Below are 18773 nucleotides of genomic sequence, written 5' to 3'. Positions count from 1 at the left end.
TCTCCACCATTTGTGCTTTCTCTGTCTCTCGTTTTGTCTCTCTTTCAATCTTCATTCCCGTCAGGCTCTCCTTGCTTATTGATTTGAACACATTGTCTGGCTGTGATAAAGCACACTGCCTCCCAGTCATTATCCAGCAGGACTTCTCTGTCTGTCTTATCATTTAGTGTGTTTACATGCTTGTAAATGGCCTAGTTATTGTCAGCTTTCTGCAGTGCCCTGATTTCTTTGATATAATGTAGGTGAGGAATCTAGTTCCTTTAACTGACGTAAAGGATTAAGAAGAACGCGTTGAATACAGCTAGATTCTTCCTGAAGAAGCTTGATTTCCTAACAGGGTTTCCACATCTGTGCATTTCATTTTAAACAGGGAAAGTATCCTGGTGACAGCAATGTGGCAGGATGAAAGAACAAAATAATTAAACCCAAAGTCCAGCTAAAGCTTAATCTGAAACAAATAAGTCTAAATAAATCAGCCTCCACAGCTGAACAGCAGACTGTTTTAAAAAAATCAGACACACGTGCACGCTAAAAGACAAACTGTGTGGTCTGTCACTACAGTCTGTCCTCTCTCTGAGCCACGAGTTAAAAAAAAAAAAACGCTGCAGTGTCACCTCTCACTAGTGCATGAACGATATGCCAACCTTGGTTTAGAAATATGGTAGAGGTTAGTAGAGATATAAAAGTGGAAAAATCATTTTATACTCTAGCCACTGTGCACTCTGGCACAGCAAGGCAGTATCACCTGTATGGCACCTTGTATTACTAAGTAATTTAAAAATTTAATCCAGAATCAAATAGATATTCAGAGAGAATTTTCATTTTAAGATTGCCAGCATGAAGAGATGAAATCGCCATTCATTTAAACAGTGGGGCAGCAAAATTGGGCATCGGCATTGTAAAACGAAAGCTCTTTGTACTCATCTGAATAAAGCGTAATAAAGCCTATTCAGTAAGTCGACATTGAGAATTTTGCATCTGGCGATCTTTCATCTGGCAGGCATTTGGTACCCAGCTGGTGCCAGGTACAGGGATTAGGTGGGAAGGGCACCTCCGGGGACACAGAGAGGAATCTATTAAGTGCGTGCATGAGTGTGTGCGTATACGTCTGGACAGTGACATGACGTCAAGTCTAGACGGGCCATTTCACAGTGTGCATTCATGCCACGCATTGACAGCTGATGAAGAAGTGGTCGTAATAATCACCACTCGTTGCTGTTGAGGGTTTTGATTTGAAGTAGATATGTGCATATGCCATGTTCTTGATTAAACAGTATTTGTCACCAGGCTCTCTAATACCTTTTCTATGTTCCAGTAATCAGACAATTTATATGAAAAGATTTGCTTCAATGAGTGTTCGGCATATGCGATGTGTGTTAATGTGAAAGATGTGTTTAAACTTGAACTTGTCACTGCAGTTCATGGCACATATATAGAGTCCATCTTATCCATTCTTAGTCCTTCACATACACATACAGAAAATATCAGGGATGATGAGCAAGATGCAGGAACATCACAGAACATTTACCCATTGTCTGTGACCACCAACAGGCAAAGGAAGTATGTGAGCACGTCCCAGAGCAAAACCACTACATCGTAGCTATGGCAGACCCAATGTGGTTCTTATTACTATCAAATAGGACCACAGTGTGTGTTACTTTGCCCAACCGGGAAGCTTTTCCTTTGCATTGGAGGAGATTTGACCAAAAATGAAATAATTTGTAAATTGTCATTTGGGTTTGAAGCAGACGCCGACAGTCGCAGACTGTTCTGATTTTGAGTTCTGAGGACCAACGTGTAACCGATCTCTATTGGAGGCCTCATTCAAGGATATTACCCTGTTTGATGTTGGGTTTTTTGTTGATAGTGGGTGAACAGTGCATCATAGATACTATAAGGGACAGCCCATTAATGTCTTGAAAGGGCATTAGCCAAACCAAGTCTTGAAGTTCAAATTTCTAAGCAAGTATTTTAGCAATGAATTTGCAAAGTGCTACGTGAAATGTGCAATAACATCGAGGACATGTACATGTGCTCTTGATATTATATGGGCACAGCAGCCTACGTGTGGGTCCTGTAACGTGGAATATAAATAGAAAGATTGTGATGATTAATCACTGCAATTTCAACCAGTCACATTACTTGTCCATAACCACAAACAGCTGTGCCAGTCCCAGTGGCACATTATGAAAATAGCTCACCCAAAGGAAAGCAGGGGTCCTGGGTGGCAAAGAGCGAAAACCAAATTACAACTTATCGATCTCAGATCTTAAGAGGTGGCACATTTCTGTAAACCAGATTTTTTGATTATGTGCATAACTGAGAGGGATTGATGTGTGTTTGAGACCAGGCCTCACACAGGAACTGTTTACTTAAAAACAGACACTGCTGAGACTGCAGGTTGATGAGTGTATCAACAGCTGAAGTGTTTTCCACCTCACTCCAGCTCCAGCCCCAGGTCACTCCTCAGTGAAGTAAGCAAACTTTATTACAAGAGGCCTCCCTCACTCCCAGCGCTCCCTCCCATCACCGTATTGTAGCTGTTTTGTTCAGAGAAAAAAAAAAAAACAGTCTGTTTTTCGTTAGGGAGACTTCAAAGAGGGTTGCTTTCAGTGTTTCAACTTTCAAGAGTGAAAAAAAGACATGATTAGCAACATGTTTGCATTTCGTTCAAGGTAAAAAGCTGGCAAAAAGCATGAGCGATGGGAGGCAGACATGTATGAGAAAGTGTGGTTGAAGCTGACGGTGAATCTGAAACCATACCTGCATCGATACCCAACAACAAACAGAACAAGCCTCAACAGTAGCCTAATTTAGACCAAATGGAAATATAGGGTAGCAAGTGTCAACTATGTTGACTCATTTTTGACATGTAGACCATCACAGGCTGTTTGAATTTGGAGATGAGCTCAGGAACACGAGTCATTAAACACATTGAAAGGAAATCTGAATTAAGAAGACTGTCTGCTTTTGATTTTTACAATGTAATTGCTTGCGTGTGTTTTACTGGCAATTGTCTCAAAGTTTTGTTTATTAATTCGTAGTTACACTGTGCTAAAGAAAAAAGAAACCTGATCACTCAAACACCATTGCCTCTTGTGTTTGCGTAACCAGTGGACGTCTGCTTTTCCCATTTTCCCCTCTTCCTGCATTATTGGCATCATGACTTCCAGAGAATCTTTAAATTTTACTATTCTCTGTTGACAACATGTTTTCAGCCTCAGTTTTTCTCTCCAACCCCACGATCCCTCAACAAAATCAGACTTTGGCTAAATAAAGATAATCAAATACACAACAAAGACTAGATAGATTTGCAATACACCAATTTGAACATAAACATACCCATTTTATAAAGTGTATTTGTGTCATTTATTAGACTTTGTAAGATGAAACATGATGCTGTTTTCTGATAATATTGTGTGGTAAGTAAGGTGCCATACTGTGCTTGCTTCTCAATTTTAGCATTTCATCATTTTAGCAAAGTCTTAAAAGTTTTACGGCTGAAACTAACAATTATTTTTATTATAGATTCATTTACAGATCTTTATTTTCAATGAATTGACTAATTATTTTGCCCTTAAAATGGCGGAAATTGTGAAACTGCCTGTTAAATTTCCGAAGGCCGAAGAGCCAAGAGCCATAAAATGAACAATGTGCTGTAACATCAGACAAATCTTTACATTTTAAAAGCTGGACCTAAGTAATATTTGTCATTTTAGTTGCTGAATAAAATTCTGTCAGTCCGTTCATCAGCTAATCATGTTACCCCTAAAAACCACAGCTAGAGGCTTTACTCATCATGACCTGATGAGCATAAAGCTGTGTGAAACTTTTCTGTCTGACAACACACCAGAAAAGAATTACAAGAAATATTTAATGGACAGGGAAAGTGGCTGCATCAGTAATGACTGGTAGCTCTGGTAAGCGTTTCACATTACAGTGGTCTGTAGCAGTCAGCCGTGCATATGCAATGAATCAACAAATGCCTGTGAAACATATACAGTCATTAAGATGCAGGTCTCCCAGACCTCAAACCATGCATACACATTAAGCATTCATATGGTGTACATTGAATAAGTAATTAAGCTCCTTGTTATAGCTCGTCTTCATTTGCTACAGGCGGTTGAAAAAGTCTCACTTGGTGTTGAGTGAGTGAGAGAGGGAGGGAGGGATGGGTGGGCTGGGCGAGGTGTTTTCCTCAGATCAGATTTCTATCCATTTGATCCCAGAGAGGGTTGCTTTCTGTCGTCACACACTGACATCATACACTTGTTTTTTTCCACAGTGTAACATTGTTGGAATCATACAGAAACCATGAGTAACATGTGACTAACATGTTGTCTTATGTAGAAAATATATCTGCAGTGTTCAAGTCATACTGAAACACATTTGTTTTTCTTGTGCATTTTTAGTCTGCTTCTATATTCTATTGTATCTATATGTTAGGATATTTTCAGGAAAGCTGTGGTAAAGTTTAAAAGGATAACTTATTAATAATCTTGTCCAAACACTAGCGATAAACAGAAAGTTTTAGGTGTATTCACTCAAAACTGAAGCAAAAATACCCCATAGCTGATGCACCATTTTGCAAAACTTTAACAACACAAACAGGGATTAAATCCATCACAGGAAAGCAAAAGACATTGATTTCTTTGGCCAGGGGTAGCCTCAGTAGACAATTATGTAATGCAGCCACAAGATATGTTTTATGATATTTTGTCCTGACTGGAAATTGTTGCTCTCTTGCCATTAATAACACGATAGCTTGTTTTGTTGCTCCCTGCACCTACACATTAGACCAACAGCTAAATGCATCAAGTCCAGGCACAGGGAGGGATGTTGATGGCTATTCTGGGAAATGCGAAATGTGACTTAAGTTAGAAGCAGACACGAAACATTTAGGGAACACGGATACAAAGAAAATATTTAATTGCAAATCCAGTCGCAGACTCGGACTTCAGGAGCATCCAACCAAACATGCCACAAGATTGGACCTTACTGTGTGATACTTTTAATGAGTTGAGTACAAAGAGTTAAGTTAGTTCATGATTCAGTGAGGTGTTTGATTTTGCCAGAGCCATTCATTGTTTCATTTATACAGTCAAAACCCATACAGTGAGTGAATGAGGCAATAAGGCTCCCAACTGATGAGTCAGTCTTTGACAGGGTCACTAAGAGACATGACTCTCATTGACATGCTATTTTTACCTCTCGTGCTGCACTGTGGACTTTTGGCTTATTTGGTTTCAGTGAAATCTAAAAGTTTAAACCTGTTTTAATGTTTTTAAATAATTGATTAAATTACAAGCTATATATAGAGATGCATAAAAGTGTTAAAGAGCATAAAAGTAGAAAGAAAGAGAGAAAAAGGAGCAAAGGCATGAGGTCTTGCTCATGGTGCACTTATTTGATTAATGATATGTAGTAAGGCTGCCAGCATCCCCCCCAAGAATCATGATGTCATGTTTGGAAATCCTCCTGTCAGGCCAATAGGTGGCAGAAGTTGCCAACGAGACCCAATGAGATGTGACGGACATTCCACCATTTCCAGGCAAAGATGAGAGAAACTTCCTAGTCAATCTCTCAAGTGCCACTTTGTCTGATAGCTTTCCACTCCAGTGAGAGGTGTGAGTAGAAAGAGTGGGGGAGGAAAGAAGGAAGGGAGGGAGGGACGGACGGGAGTGAGAGCACGAGGGGAGGGAGGTAAATGTCACTGAGAGCACTTCGTGATGTTTAAACATTTGCCAGCCTCACAGTTCGTCACTTCTTGGCAGTTATCTTACTATGAGCAACAATAACAAAACAACAGTTCACAAGTTTGCAAAGGAAGTAACCTCACCAGACGGAGGAGGATAATTTTAACCAGAGAAAGTACAACCTCGTTAAAAGCAAATGTATGTACTTGCGTATGCAATGTGATAGGACCCTTTGTAGTTGTGTATGCAGTGCTGACAAGTTTGGTGAGCGTGTAGGACAAACATTTAAAACGATTAAATGGAAAACATGTTGTTAAAAGGACAGCATTTAACTGAGTTAATGAAGTGTAAATGACGTGCAAGAGCAGTTGACAAGTTGTTTGTTTTTTATATTAGACAATATAAAAGAGGTCAATAGCCAATGCTGTGCTGAAGTTAAGACACCAAAGAAAGTTGTTGACGGTTGGTTTTTTAAGTTAGCTGTAAAACGTTCCCCCTCCTTCCTGCCTTACTTCAAGGTCTTGATAAGTAAAATATCTACACTCAGTACAAAGTTCTGAATTCCAAGATAATTGTTATTTTTTTCACATTAAGGACAAACTGTCTGTATTGACACCTCAATTTACATCTATCTTTTGAGTTAAAAAAAAACAAAAACTCACCTGCTGTCGGCTTGAAATGTGTAGTTTCCTCATTAAAGGAGATCAGCGGCTGTGGTCAACGTGTGTTCAGTCAGTTACAATGGATTCCAGTAGTCACAGGAGCAAGATGTCCCAGTGCTGAAGGAGCATGAGTAACATGTAGGATGTGACTAGCATATCATGGTTTGTGGTGCTGAGTAAGTTTGTCAGCATCAATGAAGAGAGGGCGATGGCAGAAGCCGTCATCTGGCTGTCATTCTTAACCTTAACTTTTTTTCTTCATGGACTGAATGGTAGTGTGACAAAGAAGGACAGGTTGTGTACGTGTTTGTAAAAGGGTGAGCATTTTCAGATCCACAGTGACAGAAAATTACAGCTAAGATGCATGTGGCATGGAGGCGACGCGTCATGTAGGCAGGGTGGAGTGGGGTTTTCTACCTGCTACTCAGACTCTGTCTTTGTAGTGTCTGGTTGCTGCCAGCTTCACTGTGTTCATATTGAGTTTTGCCAAGTGATAATGCAGTTGTTTTATGCAGGCTTTGGAAGAGTATGGTCTATGATAAGTGGTATTGAATTAATTAACTTGGCCATTTTAACTGCAGCATGAATTCAATTGATTGATATACTTTAATGTGAAATGTAAAAGCACCTACAAGGTTGCTCTACTGGTTTTTATTACCTCTGGTATAATATGGTGTTTATTTGAATCACTTTTAATGTATTTCAGCGATTAAGCCATAGTTTGTGATGCAGCTCCGGCACAAAACAGACTGGGGGATGAATTTACAAAGAATCTTGTTTCATACTCGCGCCAAAGGCTTTTAGTTCACCGTCATGGGAGAGTGTGTAAAGCTGCCAATATTTGAATGTAAGAAGCTGCAAGAGTATGTTGGGGTACTTTCATAGTACTTTTCTATGAAAAATGACTCAAACCGATAAGTCGACTACTTAAATAGTCACAGATTATTTTAATAGTTGATTAGTCATTGATTAGTCGACTAATCATTGCAGCCCTAGTGTCAAGGTCCAGTTCAGAAAACTTATTGCCCTAATGATATTACAGCGCAAACATGCCTATAAAGTTTTGCAACTAAGTGCAGTCTGCCCCTTTTGCATCTGATTGCAATTATGTATGTGGTAAATGTTGCCTTTGTGCAATGAACACAATAGAGTGATCGATGGCAGAGAGAAAAAGAAAACTGAAATTTCCCAACCGCGAGCTACAGGCCCCGACTGACGAGGTGCTGAGGCATTCCTTAAAACTTCAGACAAGAAATTAAAGCACGACAGAGTTACCACCAACTCTTTGAAGATGCTAATAACTTCAGTGTAACTGCATGTGGCTAGTAGCACTGATCTTCTTGAATTAGACTGTTTTTGAGATTAGGCTTATTAGCATAGAAAGGGGCTAATTTTGTGTCACATGTATGCCTACTACCTAATTCAAATATGGGAAAGATACCACAGGAGCACAGAGATGCTGTTTGCTCTGCAGTACAGTCTAAGGTGTCGTTCACCGTTCGTGGCTGCTATGAGAGTTAGCCCCTTTCCCACTGGACGAAAAAAACCTGTTTACCAATTTTAACAGTTTGTTCTTATTTGTGCAGTTTAGTGGCGGCAAAAGTTTTGTGAATTCACCCATGATTCTTTCGTTGGAACTTCTGATTGAAAAACTGTGTTTACTTTGAAAGGATTATTTTTCGACAGGCATGGTTGCTGAAGATTCTTAATGGACTTTATTGCCCCGAAAATTGTCTAATCAGGGGGCGCCCATTAGCTCACTTGGTAGAGCAGGCACCCCATGTACAAAGGCCCTGTCCTTGCTGCGGCGGCCACGGGCTCGATTCCAACCTCCAGCCCTTTGCTGCATGTCATTCCACTCTCTTTCCTCCTTTCATGTTAACAACTGTCCTATCAATTAGGCAAGAAAGACCTAAAAATGTCTTTCAAAAGATTCTAATCAGGAAAAGACATGCAGTTAACTGGTGCCACTAAGCTCTACTAATCACATGACAATGTTTTGCTTCAGGTGAGAAATGGTTGTGGTGTTGGGGTTAGTTTCTACCAATGCTACACAGCAGGTGGGATTTGACCAGACCCTGATCAAATGCCACTACATTGCAGAAAGAGCACAGGAGATGTTTGTGAAAATGTATTTCCTCTGCAAAAGCTTTGCCTTCACTGTCACTAAGCAAAAGGACAAAAGGAACAACAGGAACACATTTTGTAACCATGTAGGTTTCTCACTCAAATTACTACTAAGTATTATTACTTACTTACACTAACAAATAAAGTTGCTGTGAGCCAAACTGTTATGAAAGGACATTCTTAAATCAGCACACAATAAAGGAACCATATGTCGTTCTTTGTGAACTCAGTGTCAGTGTGGCCTTGAAAACAAGCCCAGACTCCATTTGAATAATCCAGTGAGTATGTGTATTTACTTAAAGGACTTGGGAGATTCACTCCTGTGTCTTAACAATGAGCTAAGGAGCTGCCGAGAAATTTGGCAGGAAAAGAGGTAGTTTGAACTTTATACCGCAAGGCTTAGTGGTTTTGGTTTTACCCGAATCATGTCTAACAAATACTATGGATGTTTGTCTTTTAAAATTGGATGTATCCTGATTATTTTTGCCCAAATGATCGAACACCATTTCAAACGTTACAGCAGTAATTGCTAACATCTTTTATATTCATTATTTATTTAATAGAAAAATGTTTTTGTATCTCTCTGCAGGAGCCGACAACATCAAGAAATACTGGAGTCGTTACTACCAGGGGTCACAGGGTGTAGTCTTCGTATTGGACAGTGCCTCATCGGATGAGGACCTTGAGGCAGCCCGTAACGAGCTACACTCGGCCCTACAGCACCCGCAGCTCTGCACACTGCCTTTCCTCATCCTCGCCAACCACCAGGACAAACCCGCTGCAAGAACGCCAAACCAGGTAACCTGCCTCATTTACAGTGATTGTCAGTTTATTCCATCCTGTGCATCACTAACTGCAGTTAACTTCATGTATTTTACAAATAAGTACCACAGCTTCTACAGATCTGTCAAAGTCAGAAAAAGCATTGTTTAATTTTAGACATTCACACACATACTTGCCAATAAATAAGTATACACATACACATGCATGGCTATTTTCATTTTAACTCTGTGTACAAGTAAACAGTTGTGCGTAGAGTCAAAAGTGGGTGGTTTCAGAGCAGAGCTCAAACTACAGTGTGCATCATAATGACTTATAATTTTGTTCAGAAACGACATAAATTCACTACTTTCTAGTGGTGGTGGTGGTGGTGGTGTTAGGGGTTGTGTGTGCCTCTGTGAACCTGGGAGCGGTGATGTTAGAGACATCACCCCAGGTCGGGTATCTTAAGGGAAATTGGTCCCCCGGCAAGAGGCCAAACTAAGAATGATCAAAAGATCTCTATAAATTGGTGTTTTGGGCAAAGGCAAACCTCATCTGGAATAGGGAATTTAAGGTCTCCTCCTGCAGCCAGGCTTTGAACAGTTGCAGGCAAGTCCCTTGTGGCTGGGCTATACAGATTTGACCTGGTAAGGCAACAAATAACATGGGGCTAATGCCATGTGGGTCATCCCCCTCAGAGGTTAAGTGTAGTAGTCTAGTGCATTGCCAAGTGGGTGGCAGGCCAAGGTTGAGGCCATGGCATGCTGAACCATGATTATGAAAAGTGGCTCTTAAGATGTGAAATATCACCTAACTGTTGTGAAAGGAGCTGGAGCTAGTACAGAGCATGAAGCAGTACCAATTAGGTATTACTGGATTTCCCTCTATGCTTAACTTAACCCCTGGACTGGACTCTTCTTTTCTAGAGTTGCGTTGGATGAGAGACACCCTATGAGTATGATGATAGGAGTTCCCAACATGTCACTGAGAGAGAGGCACTGCCTGTGGATGCTATAGGTTTGCAAATGGATTTTAAGCTCATGTGGTGAACAAGGGAGATGTCAAGAGGCTGATTGGGTTGAATGGCCTGCGGAGTGGCGTTGTGTTTTTAGACTTCTGTACTAGTTGTGGGCTGCCCATAAAAACACGACATTAGAACATAAGTTACTAAGTGCTGCTGACTAATCAACACCCGGTGGTGAGTCAAGTCGAGTGGCAGCAAAAGCAGCTTAACCCAAATGTACAGTGTGTGTGAACTGTGAATGTCTGGCTGAAGCCCCTTTACACAAAGTCTCCAACTCTTACCTCTAGAAACCCTCCATTGATGTGTCTCTTAGGTGTTGTTGCCAGAAGGTTTTCAGTGCCAGTGGCTAAGGATACTGGAGTTAGTGACTGAAGAATAAAGTGATGGATACGAGCAGCAGAAATACATCTCTCTTGCAGGGTGTCTTTGGCTCACCTGCAGATACAAGTTAAGGAGCTTTAACATCCAGAATGAGCTTTGAGGAACAACTGCTCCTTCGAATTGAAAGGAGCCAGTTAACTCAGTTAGGAAATCTTAATTGGATGCCTGTCTGGCGCATCCAGCTAAGAGGAGAACCCAGGGATGACCCAGGCTTGGGGAATATTGTACTCTTCTACTCTGTGAATGCCTCGGGATCTGGATTCAGGGGACAAAGTTGGGTTGAAGCTAGAATGTACCCACAGAACGCCTAGTCCCACCCTACTGTGCTGTAAATAGCTGGTTTGAATCCTAACCTTGATCTCTTTCCCCTAACCTGGTAACGCTTTAGACTCTGATTTGTCAACGTGACAAAAACCAACCAATCACAGCCTAGTAGGGCGAGACTAGGCAGAACACTGTCATGGTTTGGTGCGTATCAAACGTCTATCACAAAGATGCCGCCTTCCAACAATGATCCGGATTTGGCCGTCTCAAAAAACGTATCAGTTTGTTTACTGTCACCATTTGTTTCTGTAGTACTTCATTCAACATTCATCTGTTTAACAGGGTCAGAGAACGCACAGGGCATGTGCTCCCAACATGCTTGCTTTTAATCCTTGCCGGTAAATGGTCCATGAAACAGCCTTTGAGCTCTGGAACACAGATCCTCCTAATTTCTTGTCCGCCTGTATGTTTTTCCCCTTATTGAAGTTTATGACTCTGTTATATGCTGTTAGGCAGGTCAAGGTTTGTCATTTGATCTTCAAAACTAAAGATATGATGTATAACTAGTGTAGCTCTTATTTCAGTTAGTCAGATCATGTCATTTGAAAATAGACCCATGGGACCCTGTGATTATTAACATATCAGCACTGAGTTTAACTCTCACTCCAGTTTCATCCATATTTTTTGTCTTTAGTTTTGCAGTTACCATATTGTGTTGGGCAGGTTTTGCTTCTCTTTGTCTCTGTATATTGAGTAGGAAGCACTGTACTTCTGACTGAGCATCTTACCAGCACAGGCCAACGCAGAAGCCCATGATTACACATCTTTTGTTCCAGTCATTTTTTTCCGTTGTCTCGAGTAGCAGTTTGCCACCAACAGACAGGATGTAATAGTTAGAATATAGTAGAAATGTCATGTAGTAGTCATGGAGTAGTAGGTCATGTCACCACCTCCCCTCAGGACAGAATTAATCACTGCTTGTGGGGGCAGGAATGAAATACAGCAGAACTATGGGTAGTCTATCCCACCTTCCTCTCTCTCTCTGTCTTCGTCTGTGCTAGCCGTGCTCTACCACTCCACCTCCCTCACAGAAGGAGCCTCTCAGAGTAGGATGTTATGGATAGCATTCCCTGTGCAATGCTCACTCAGGTTTCAGAAACCTGGAACCTCACTTTCCTATGCACACACTCACAAACACACACATGCATCATCTGCAGAGGCCTATTTAATGTTTCTGAAGGATAACAAAGATGGATTCCCGTAGAGACGACCATCTGCATTTTCTAGCCGAGACCACCAGTGTTGCTGCTCTTCAGTGATGTGAAATCTGCTGCGTGGGATATGATAGAGAGAAAAGCTCAGAACCAGATTCTGCTGTGACCCTAACTGAATGCATTTGTGGAGTGACTCCACCTGAGTCAGTTTAATTTAGTTTAACTAATTAGTATGGATTGGTTGCACTTGAGCACATGCCACTACAGTCACGGAAACCTACTAATCTTATTGATATTTTAAATGGCAACTGCTTGTTTTAAGCCCGACAACACTGGTCTCTTTGTTGCCCCTCATACCGAAGCCAATTAATCCAGTCCGTGAGCCGCCCACACTTGTCCACCGGTTGTAGCGTGATGTGTCCTCTGCCGTATTTGACCCATCATCGCATCAGTCACTGGAAGTATTGACTTTTCTGAACTGTTTGCAAACACTGATGACACGTGAGACTGGCTTTTGTCGCCTAAAGGTCTTTCATGCATTGTGTTGAGAGGGTCATTTCAGTTCGGAATGAATGACTTACATAAAGTGAGGCCATCAGGGTAGCTGAGGATGCCAATATTGGCTGAACATACAGTAAATGGGCATATGAACATTTATTCGTTGGCCATTAGGCTTGAGCAGTACCTTTTTTTCATGCCATATCTTCCTGACTTTTTCCAGGGATACACAGTATATGACAGTATTCATAAAAAAAAAAAAAAAAAAAAGCTGAGGTGCTGTTGACAGAAGTTATTGTAGCATGAATGAGATTGTCTAGCCTACAAATCTGTTTGTCTGATATGCAGTTAGCCTACTTAGATGAGTCTTGCTGGGTTTAAATACTTATAAGCACCCATCTTCCATAGATTCTTTCTGGTGGATCCGATGACAGACCAACACATCAGTGAGATGATGTGCAGACAGTGGTGGCAGACTGACAGTTGAATAAAATCATGCACCTGATAATAGGCTTGGGTGATGGTATTATGGTATTACAATATTCCAGGGTATTTAGAAATCCCAACGGTAAGATTTTCAGTACTGTCAAAAATACAAACACTCCTCTTTCTGTTGAACTCATTGTATGTAGTTCGCAATACACGCCACTAGAGGGCAGTCTCTGGTCTCTGCTGGTGGAACAGGAGCTGACAGACACTGGATTCCAGGTTGGTGGTGGGTGGGGATAATTAATGTTACAGGACTGTAAACAGCCAGCCAGCAACAGCAGAGAGAAAAAGACCACATGGAAAAACAGCGTATTTTCAATTCTAACACGGTGAATTAAGGGTTTATTTGGACCAGTTGGTGATTGCTGAAACAGTGGACCATATAGATGTATATAGATGACTAACAAGACTAACCAAGATGGTTTTAGTGAGTTTTATTTTGTGTTTATTTAGTTTGAATGAAGTCTGTTTCAGGCTGAGTTAATGAGAGAATTAAGCTAATGTTAGTCTTAAGTTGCTGTAACATTGAAACTTGAATTTAGAGGTTGTACAGTTGTATTACTTTATTAAATAAGGAAAATAAGTCTAATAATGTTACTTTCTTGTCATTTTATGAGTTTATATTCATGTATTAATCTGAAAGCCAGAAGAGTTTGCAGATGTAGCGAACTTGCTGGTCAGGGATGGGGTTGTGCCACACACTCGTACCGTCATGCCCCTGTAAAATTTGAAGAAGGTATAAAAAATATAGATACCACTCACGCCCAATGAACTGTTCTTGTAGTTGGAAGAAGTCATCTAAAAATAAAGTTATGTGTGGCAATATGCCCAAATGGGCAGAGGCATTTCTCTTTTTCTACTAGTCCTGTAACATTATCCCCACCACTTGCAGTCATCATCTGTCTCACCTCAGCTGCCTGCTCTACCAGAGGAGACTGACCTCTGGTGGCAAGTGCTGTGCACTACAGTACATCGCCTCAATACAGCATCTTTGTATCAGTTTAATAGGAAGAGAAGCGTTCGCATATTTGACAGTAGTAAAAACCATACCATAGGGATTTCTAAATACCCTGGTATACCATTATACCTTAATACTGCCCAGACCTATTGGCTATGTTGCTGTTTTGTATTTATTTGTCTGCTGCATTGCACTCTTTATGTCGCACATGCACTTACATTAAACACACATTAAAAGAAATCCATACATGCAGATTTTCAGTTGTTATAGAGCTAATTTTAGTTTCCTTTACAAAAACAGGTAACATACACATTCATACATACTGTTATTGATTTATTTATGACAAACTGGTGATTTCTTAAGAGTTAACAATAGGTGTTGAAATCTGCTTTCAGTGGTGACAGACATCTTTAATCGATTCTGTTTCCATCAAAGGTCTAACACCATATTTTTATAGGGTTTCTAGGATGCTGCGGTGTTTGCACTGAACTCAGCTCTGGGTACAAAAGAGAATTGGCATGGTTTTCTGAGAGTGTGTGTTTGTTGTAATACATTTGTGTGTTTTAAATTACATGGTTATTATGAGTGTTACCTTGCCTGTGTGTGCATATTATCATCTGACTCATAGCTGTGTCACTGAAGGAGCTTAGTGTTCAGTGACTCATGAGTAATCTCTGCTAAAATGAAACAAAATAAACCATTGACTCCACCTCTTCCCTTACACCTTGTTTCTTTGCCTCTGTACTGTATGTCGAGCTCATGATCGCAGCTGTAACCTTTGCTGGTTCTCATTAATGACAGTCTGGCTTTAGGTAGTATCGTGTGTCACTCTGTTAAAAATAAAAAAGAAAAAAGGGTGGAAATAGTGAGCCCACTCAACCACTGGAGAGTGCAAGAGGGCAAACCCTCTATATGTTAACCAAACATTTGCTCAACATCCGCGGGGGTCTCTTCCTGGAGTTTATTTTCAGTCTCCCCAGATTCCCATGGTATCACTTTTAGTTCATTTTATAGGAGCTTTTGCCTCTTTTATGAGATTTTGCATCTTGAAAATATAAACTAAGAATCAAATGAGCTAAACATTATTTATACAGCATGCACATGCAAATGAAAAACAGGGTTAAACCGTTAAAGATCAAACAGCTGGCTTATTAACAGGTACTTACTCATGCAAAGTGGTGCTAAAAGGCACATAGGATGGCTTTGTGTGTTTCCATGAAGTGCTGTGATGATGGTATGTCAAATTTTCTGTGTCAGTGGCCCCCTTTAACACACAGTGATGTTTCCAAAGCAGGGAGAAAATGAACATTTCTAAGCTTTTTTATTCACATAACTCTCCTGCAGAATCCCCAAAATGGCAATATTAGATTTATGTATTATGCTGTAGAGGTTTTCTAATCATATGACTCTGTTGGAATGATAGCAGCCTCTATCTCTCTATCTCACCATCACTTAATCACCACTAAAATTACTATTTGTAATGTAATTGTAAATAAAGAGTTGCCTGTAATTGTCTTAGCACAATTCAGAGGGTCTTGCTGGTTTGTGCCAGCTGTTACATTGTTCCTTCCCCTAACCTGTGTATGGTTTGTCTTCAGGAAGTTTGGGAATATTTATGTGTTCACATTCATTATTGATAAAGGTTGTCAAAATGCTCTAGTGTAGAGCCGAGTTGCTTAATATTAAATGAAAGTTACACTAAAAGTACCCAGGTACATGTCAGAAACAGGTGGCAAACCACTCTTAGCACTGGCCTTTGTGGTCCAGTGTAAGTGCAGTGTGTCTCCTCAGCTGAGGATAAAAGCACAATTGAAGATATGCCACTTCCTATTTCCAAGATTTTATCATCCTCGGGTTTGTTGGAAGCATCGTAGCAAGACCTTGGAGTGAACCCTAGAAAGTGTCGGATTATGTACAGTGTGTCCAGCTGCACCTCTGAAAATCACATACACTAACACTCATTTATGTAGGTTAACTGGAGCATGTGTGCTTGCACTGTGAACCACCTCTCTGTTGAATTTGTTGCATAGCTGCTGTAGTTGATTTTTTTTTATATATATACTGTACAGCAATTTATATACTAGAGTTAAATCCTGGGATACAGCATTCCCAGGAATATACATCCGAACTATTTCCTGTTTCTCTTGAAATATGATAACAGGAAAACATGAAAAACTTGTCACATTCTAGGCTTAAAGCAAATAGGCTGATTGGTTTAAAAAATAAACACATCACTACAGAAATACTCAAGTCCTTTAGGTCCTCCCCCGTGGTTGCAAATCTCAGAGCTGACAGGAATGTAAAATTAGCACAATGGTAGGTTCCTAATGGCCCAACGAATTCATCTATTGAAGACCAGGTTAATCAACCACCCAAACCTGACCCGCAAACTGCCAATGTTAGGCATTATGGTAACACAATTGTCAGGACCGAGACAAAAGTGGGGTTTCCATCCACCTATTTTTATTCACATTTTCAAAAATTGTGAAAAAAAACTTGGATAGAAACACCAGAAATTCGAAAAAAGGCCGAAAATTCGCAAAAAAGTTTTTACGCTCAGAGGGGGTGGATTTGTCAGCGTATCGATAAAATGCAACTGTTTGCTATGGAAACAGGTTTTGCAAATAAATGATGACGTACCGGCACACAGATCCTCAAATGTGGCCCTTGACATACGGAAATGTTTCAGCCAGAGTTCGTGAGTGAAATGCTGCTGGACAACTACTTCCCAAAAGTCCTTCACACGCCTACGTTCCCATACACACGGAGAACGACGCGGTGGTCTCCTTCCAGCTATTTCTGACAGTACTCTTAACATTAAACTTCTTCTTTGTCGTCTCTCCTTCAAGATGGTTAGGTACGTTGTTAATGCTGACAAAGTGCTAACCAGAGTTCTCCCAAGAGCCGACAGGTTTATCAGGAATCTGTCAGTTGAGTGTGTTGTTGTTTACAGTGGGCATAAGACGCTCTCTTATGACGTCATCTTATGGCACACTCTTCTTCTACGGGGGTGTTTTAATTTTGTTAATTTTTCACGAGAAGCACCACCTACTGCTCTTCCTGTTGACTCCCAATAATTGCAAAACAATAACGAATGGAAGCGTGCATAAATTCACATTTTCTTATGCACATTTTCACAAAATTAGCTCAAAAATTTTGATACATTTGGATGGAAACCCCACTAAAGACAGAGACAGGGGCTGAGTGTCACTGTGCTCTCCAAGGTGTGTGTGGGTTTTTTTAGAGAAAGCGTCAGTGAGAGGGGAAGAGAAAGTGGAAGGTGGACTATTGCATGCAATGTTTATGTAAGTTGTTACTGACTAGTAATGTCAGTAGTGTGCCTCTGCTCCCAGGACAGAAAATGTCTGATTTCCATATGTTACTACATTTAAAAGTATAAAGTGTACAATGATGCTTTTCTATGACCAGAAACCTGGCTTTAAGTCCAGAGAAATTAGGTTAACATTTATTGCACACGTCATTTTCAGCTTGTCCCACATCAGTACCAGACAAAGTGGCTGAATCAGTCACACAGCCTCATCTGTTTCCGCAGGACCCAAAAGATCTCACATGTGCATGTATCCTTTAGAGATCTCCTGTGAGACACCATATATATCCAGTATGTTATGTATCTTCATTATTTATTAGAATTTCCATTAGCTTTTTCCTAAGTAAACAAGTCCTACTAAGGGTCAGTGCACATTGCTTCGAGATGTTTTGGGCCAGTGGAGCTACTTCACTGAAACTTTTGCCTCATAGAAGCTTTACACTCATCAGGTCATCACCAGGTTAGAGCAGTAACAGTGTACAGCTGCTGTTCATTTTGGGAGAAGGTGAGTGTTTCTTTACCAAGTTCAAACTAGATGATAATTCTAGCAATATTACATTGTAAAGCGGAAATAATCCTCCCTTTAGATTATTGTTTTTTATATTCTGCAGATATGAAGTCATCTGAAAGTAAATTGTTGAAATAACTACATGAGAAATGCAGGTCATAAATATAATCACAGATTTTTCTTTCCTGAGTAAAGGTTGTAATAATGTTTAAGATTACTGTAATCCGTAACACTTTGAAAGTAACCTTTTCAACTCGAGTCATAACCTTTGATCCACCATAACAATTTGCTCCGGAAAACTCGGTCTGGTTACATCCTTAGTAATCCCTTTGAAATGTTTAAACGATTTAAGCATGTCTAAATGTTTATTAGACAGGTCACTCTAAATTAAAACAAGAAGTCATGCGTAAGGTTTTGTATATACCATATGTGATGCATGGATATAATGCTGCAGGTCTTGCCAAAGTGTTCTCCTTCGATCCCTCAACTCAAGTATCTTTCACATGGGAATATGGTTTCATGGGGACCCTCTAACAGTTAGTCTTTAATCTTTATTTTGCTGAAGCATATACGGATAAAATTGGATTTAGTTAGGTGTTCTGAAATTAAACTTGGCGTGCCCTTAAATGTGACCACAAGTTAACATATGTTAATTATTCTTAGGGACTGATATATTGTACCCATCTAACATCACAGTGCTGTAAATATACCATGATACACAGTTTTTTGATTGAGGTTTACAGCTGTGATTGAAATTTAAAAAATCATCAGAATGGAAAACACATTTAATGACATAAAAAATCTTTAAAAAGGAAACTTAAAGCTTTGGAGTTAACTCTTTCTTTCATAATTTGTTTTGATA

The 18773-nt window shown here is 40.2% G+C and overlaps 1 protein-coding gene across 2 annotated transcripts in view; it reads left to right on the top strand.

Moving 5' to 3' along the window:
* Nucleotides 1-18773, top strand: part of arl15a (ADP-ribosylation factor-like 15a) — a 128691-nt gene that overhangs the window by 53954 nt on the left and 55964 nt on the right. For both annotated transcript variants that reach the window (XM_050050098.1, XM_050050097.1), the window contains exon 4: nucleotides 9075-9283. In XM_050050098.1, coding sequence (XP_049906055.1) covers nucleotides 9075-9283 — 209 coding nt within the window. The remainder of the gene's footprint in view (nucleotides 1-9074; nucleotides 9284-18773) is intronic.

This window comes from Epinephelus moara, chromosome 8 (assembly GCF_006386435.1).
Source record: "Epinephelus moara isolate mb chromosome 8, YSFRI_EMoa_1.0, whole genome shotgun sequence".
Classification (NCBI taxonomy): domain Eukaryota; kingdom Metazoa; phylum Chordata; class Actinopteri; order Perciformes; family Serranidae; genus Epinephelus; species Epinephelus moara.
The sequence above is the reverse complement of the archived record's forward strand: the minus strand, read 5'-3'. Positions and strand labels throughout refer to the sequence as shown.